The following is a 5,643-nucleotide window of genomic DNA, read 5'->3' as shown; positions in this document are numbered from 1 at the left end:
GTTCAAGGCAAAAAAACGTGGACCCCTGGGCATTTAAAACACAGCTGCCTTTTTTGTTTGTGTGCGTGTGTGTGTGTGTGTGTGTGTGTGTGTGTGTGTGTGTGTGTGTGTTGGGGAGGGGTGGGGTGGGGTGGGGGTGGGGGGGAGGACACAAACACAGTAGACTATGGCTGTTGTCTATAGGTTGATATGATATTGAACACAGCGTTGTTCTGAAACAAACTGGAAAAACTCCACTGTGCCCAGCACACGCTGTCATCACCTGGCGCTGCATGAACTGCACTCCCGCTGATTTCAGTTACGGCAACATCTCTTTTTGAAAATCTGAACGATATTTGGATACAGTTCGGCGTTATTTGTTCAGGAAAATGAGAAGCATATTAAGTAAGGCATACATTGACGTTAATAACTATAAACACACCTTTATATACCTGACACAGTCTAATCATCTTCATGCAAATTTGAATAAAAGTAGGCTTATTTTCCTTGCTGCTCTTTCTCTATTGCAATGTTTCCCCTTTTTTCTCTCTCTCTCCCTCCCTCCCTCCCTCTTTCTTTCTCTCTCTCTCTCTCTCTCTCTCTCTCTCTCTGGCTCACTCTCCCTCCATCCGTTCTGCAGCCGATACACTGTTGCCTGTGAGCGGTAATCCCCGCCGTCCATGATTTACCCAGAGCCCGTCTAATTCTCCTAAACCCCCAGCTGCCACCGTGGCCACTCGTTGAACACGACAGACTGCGAGCCGCTCACTTTATTAATAATTCACCAGCTCTCCGCTTCCCCGACCGCTATCGGCTTCGGCTCTCCGTGGTCAAGGCAGACTCAACTGTCTTTCTATTTATTCACGATTTATTGTTTATCTGCTCAGTTGCATCTTCAGATTAAATATATACACATTATGCTCGATCTTTGGAAGCTTTCTTTTAGATATATGGACTGTTTGCCTCTGGTTTCCCTCGCTCGTTCACATAGTCGTTATTGGTGCCCGCACTAAAATAATCGTTAAAAGGCGATCTAAATATTTTTAATCAAGTCTAATCGCAGTTTGGAGGAGGAGGAGGTGGAGAAGGACCAAAGGGGGTCCCACTTTTTTGCTACAGGAGGAAAGGAGGGGGACAGTGGAGAGAGCAATAGAGAGAGGGATGGGGAGAGAGAGAGACGTGATGCAGTCTTAAATCTTAAAAAAGAGCAACAGCTGATTTGAAAGCACATATACGTTGAAAACAACTTACTGTCAGTCTCAATTTCATTCAACCTGTTTTGTCATTTTTATCTTGTTTCTGACGGACCACAGACATCGTGCACTGTTTCGGTTGAACTGCTCCGCAAGAGATTCGGTGGACGGAGAGTGCGGCGTTTTGAGCCAGACTGCAATAGCAAGTCTCCAGGAGCTCCGAAGCCGACGAATGTGTGTGATGGAAGTCACTCGCGCTAAAAGTGAAGAGAAACATCCCGAATGACGCCGAGGTGCTGAAGGCCTGGATAATCCTTCTCTCTTCCCTTTCCCTTGAGGAGAAGACTTACTTTTCAACAAAATGTTCTCTGGGCCACAGGCCGTCTTGTTTTAAGGTTCTTTTTTGCTTCCGGTATCACCGAAGAAACCAAGTCGCGCTCTCTCGCCCTCTCTCTCACTCACAGTTTTTTGGAGCTCAGCTTTTTTAAAGGAAAATGGGTCTTTGAGACTGTTGGCAAATTTCCCTGCTTCACAATGGTACGTGCTGTGTAAATCAATAATTTGCTCTTTTAAAAATACTTTTGAGAGGCTGTAAACAAGTAATTTTCTGTTTAAACACACAAACGTTGCTCTAATAGCAACTTTTAGAGAAAAAAACAGACCTTTTAAAAGTTTGGGTCGAAGTTTCACAGTTCTGTCAGCATATAAAACTCTCTCAGTACGCCTCAATTATTAATTATTTTTAGGTTTAGAGTCTTTGTGTGCATATGCAGATTGTTTAAAGGTGAATATGCTCGTGTTGGAGCGTGTGTTTATGTGTATGTGTGTGTGTGCTTGCGTATGTTTACCATGTTAGATGGTATGTAAACGGAACTTTAATTTTGCACAAGGTATTTCAGAGTGGCACCAACTGTGAGTAAAAATGTCTAATCATAGCAGAGATGTCAATTACAATAATAACATCTAAATCCCGCCACATCTCTCTTTACCCCTCCTCTCTAAACCCCTTTCACAACAATTCAAGCGAAGCCTGCTTTTGGTCGTAGTTCTTGCTTCTAATTGCTCTTGTCAACTTGCTTCTTTATAAGCAGAGCACGGCGTAGTTCGTTTCCCGTCGGTCTTTGATGTATATATTTATATACATATAATCTATTCAGCGTTTCCATCTAACTTGTATGAGAGGAATAACGCTTATCTGTAATCGAGCTGCGTTGCACTTCGGAGCATACAGGCAATTCTCATACTTTATTTCCCCACGATCATATTTGAACTGAATTCATTCGTGGACGTTTTAATCATCGCAGTTTAAAGAAATACATTATGATTGTTATGGTTATTTTCGTGCAATAATAGCTTTGCACCAATTAAACGTTAATGACGAGATTCTTCCGTATAATTATTTGAAACATTTAATCAAACAGTTAGTAATAATTGTGCTATATTGTTGAAGTGGTGGCTAGTCCGACCATTTATCTCATTGCATCGCTACCGTCACTTTTTGTAACACTCATACAGTTGACTATCCACAGCGTTGTGCACAAGGCGACAATTTCAGTTGTCAAATTTGACCGAGCTGTGAGAGTCAACTCGCAACCCACGCCCCCTCCTCCCTTAAGTAAGATCACACAGAATGGTACATGTGACGACAACATGTTTTATTGTTATAAGAAGACTTTAAACGTTTTAATAGGAACTGCGGGTGGTACTATTTTTTGGAGACATTTCAAGCTTATTATAGTATTTGTGTAAGCTACTGCGCCTTCCTTTCTTCAGATGCTGCATTGTCTCATTTTTTTTTCTTCTGTAATAACTGAGCAGGTTGCCACTTTATCAATGAGTGTTCTGATTGCGTAGTTGATGACACTGTGGTCCCCAACCATCGCAAAAAGGGAGGGGCAAGGGGGAAGGAGGGGACAGATCCTACATGTATAGTATTACACAGTAGCATATTATGTTTACACTACACAACAGTCTCAACTGTATAGTAATAATGTAGTTGTAGTAATAAGAACCCAATAATTCGCCAGGACAAGAAAATCTGCTGTTTATATTGCACCATTAACTGAATGAGCACTTCAGGTTGTGGAATTCATACAATGCAGGTTTCACCGTGGGACAAGTAATGATTAAAGCTAGGAGTATGAATCACTCCCCTTAAACCGCCATTCTGTGTTTATAATGGTGGGTCTATCGCGTAACCTTAGTCTAAATCGTGGTCAATTGATGTCTCTAGTAGTAAAGCTTTGGACATGTCACATCCAGGCTTACTTCCACAGGTAGCTCCCCGTGTACACGTATGTCATGTGTCCCTGCACGGTGGCATCTAATTCGTTTTGATTATCGCTTGCTATGTTATCACTCCGTATTTATGTATCGATTACCTATTTAATATTGTTTGTCCTGTATATATTTTTTATTTCACCTTGAGAAACAGGAGAGGAGAGTATTTAACAGTAGTTTTATTTAAGCGTATGAGTTTAGGGCCTTCGTCACATGCACTTCTCGAATATTATTATTATTATTATTGTTATTATTATTATTATTATGGAAGCAGCAACCTGCGCCTGATACCTAATCGGAATTTATCTGTTAACGTGATGAAAACTCACGTCCGGTTCCAGGTGCAGGTGTGATGCGGAAACTGAAAAGAGTTTCTCCAGTTTCTTCCTCATTAATTGTCGTAATTAATGCTTTGTTGATCCTTTACCGAAGTAATAACATGTTCTGTGAAAGAAGCAGGCCCACCTGATAGCAACGAGGGCAACACATTTCTGATGTATCTTTAGGCTGGTTTAGCGCATGCATATGTTTTCAGCGTTTTATAGTGGCGCTTCCAGATCTCTGCATCTAAACGCTGTACGCCTGTTCATATGTTCTCAAAATATGAGATCGTAGTGCAAATTCCGGCATGCAACCTTGATTTTTTTCTGCTTTGCACTCAGTTTAGAAAAGCTGGATAAGTGTTTGGTCTGTGGCGGGAAATAATAACCGTAGTTGTGTTGTCAATACTGTGCAAATTGTAAATAATGACACCCACAGATGAGATGTTGATGCGTATTTAAAGAGTGGGAGAGACTGGCCACAAAAAGATCAAATGCTGGATGCGAGTCCCGCGCACCAGGCCTCTTTTGGATGGCGCAGCGAATGACGCAATCCTGCATGCTATTTATCTTTTGGTCAATCCTCCTTTCTTTCTTGAGGGCATTTCCCATGCGCTTTCTTATCTGCTATTGAATATCCCCTTCGAACGTTATAGGCTATACGCAATGCCGCACGGTGACAGTGTCACCTTTGTTTCATGTAAAGAATGAGTTAAATCTGTTCTATACAGCACTGTTTTGTACATTTTTATGTAGATTTATATATTGTTGCTCTCAATGCGTCTATCGTTGATGCACTTTCCCTTGATCCTTTAGCCTACTCCAGGGTCTGACGTAGCACGAATAAAAAAAAACACATTACAATGAATTTTAAACTTCAAGTTGAAGTTTGAAGGCTGCTGTCTGAAGGCATATTTTATGTCCCAACTCCAAGTCTCAAAAATGTGAGAGGTGAGTGTGTCTAAACAGAATGATTAATCAGGCCTGACTTAAGAAAAATATATGAAACCCGCAACTGGGAAGCACTGATTTTTTATATTTTTTTTTAGCATGTATGCTATTTTATCAGATGATGCCAGTAACAGTCAGAATGTAATAAACTTTGATAGCGTCTCTGTCTCAAAGCAGACGTTCTGTTAAATCATAGACCGACTGGACAGCATACTCCTTTCTACTGTTTCCTGGTGGATGTGCTTTTGCCACCCGCCCCCGCCCCCCCCCCCCCCACCCCCCAAAAAAATTATAATGTGCAAAACATCATGATGAAATGCATATCAATTTCCATCAAAAGGTTACAGAGTATTATGATCCAGTTTCATGATATATGGCAACATATGTATTGTAGGCAAATGTAAATGAATTTTCAAAACCTTAGAAAATGAAATTCTGGAACAAGAAAGTTTGGTGTTCAGAAAAATGCTTAATGCTTCAGACATCATCAACACAGATGCAGGCAATATGAGGGACACATTAAATATTTCACAATAGGGGAATAGACACAGGGGAGTGCTAGTTCTTACAGTTTAGCAGTATGAGTATGTTTGCAGTATGAACATGTCTCTCTGTCTCCGTCTCTCTCTCTCTCTTGCTCTCCAGACTAACAGACTCACTAAGACTAACAGAGTCACTTGAACTTAAGACGTATAATATGATAATACAAGTGTCTAAATCATTCTGATTTGAGAAGAGCCAGAAGGGTTGTAAATCACTGTTGTTAAAAGCAAATTAAAAGACTTGAGAGCTTAGGAGCTCAGCCCTGCAAGAAGGAGCAGAAGAGGGAGAGTGTGTGTGAGCGAGTGGGTGAGACAGTGTTTGGGAGGGGAGGGGGGGGTGAAGAGGGCAGAGGAGACAGGAAGGATGTTCCTCCGGTG

General features: G+C 41.4%; 1 protein-coding gene across 12 annotated transcripts in view; it reads left to right on the top strand.

The window, feature by feature from the left end:
• The first annotated feature begins 625 nt into the window (after positions 1-625).
• The window catches only part of nfixb (nuclear factor I/Xb), a 134,849-nt gene continuing 129,831 nt past the window's right edge, over positions 626-5,643 (top strand). For 7 of the 12 annotated variants that reach the window (XM_036523902.1, XM_036523872.1, XM_036523930.1 and 4 more), the window contains exon 1: positions 628-1,709. In XM_036523902.1, the coding sequence (XP_036379795.1) occupies positions 1,707-1,709 (3 nt within the window). In that variant the 5' untranslated portion in view covers positions 628-1,706. Of the gene's footprint in view, positions 1,710-5,643 lie in introns of all 12 variants that reach the window. The other 5 variants (XM_036523952.1, XM_036523915.1, XM_036523943.1 and 2 more) reach the window with 3 other exon arrangements.

This window comes from Megalops cyprinoides, chromosome 1 (assembly GCF_013368585.1).
Source record: "Megalops cyprinoides isolate fMegCyp1 chromosome 1, fMegCyp1.pri, whole genome shotgun sequence".
In the NCBI taxonomy this organism is placed as follows: domain Eukaryota; kingdom Metazoa; phylum Chordata; class Actinopteri; order Elopiformes; family Megalopidae; genus Megalops; species Megalops cyprinoides.
Note: the sequence above shows the minus strand (reverse complement) of the source record. Positions and strands in the feature narration are given on the sequence as shown.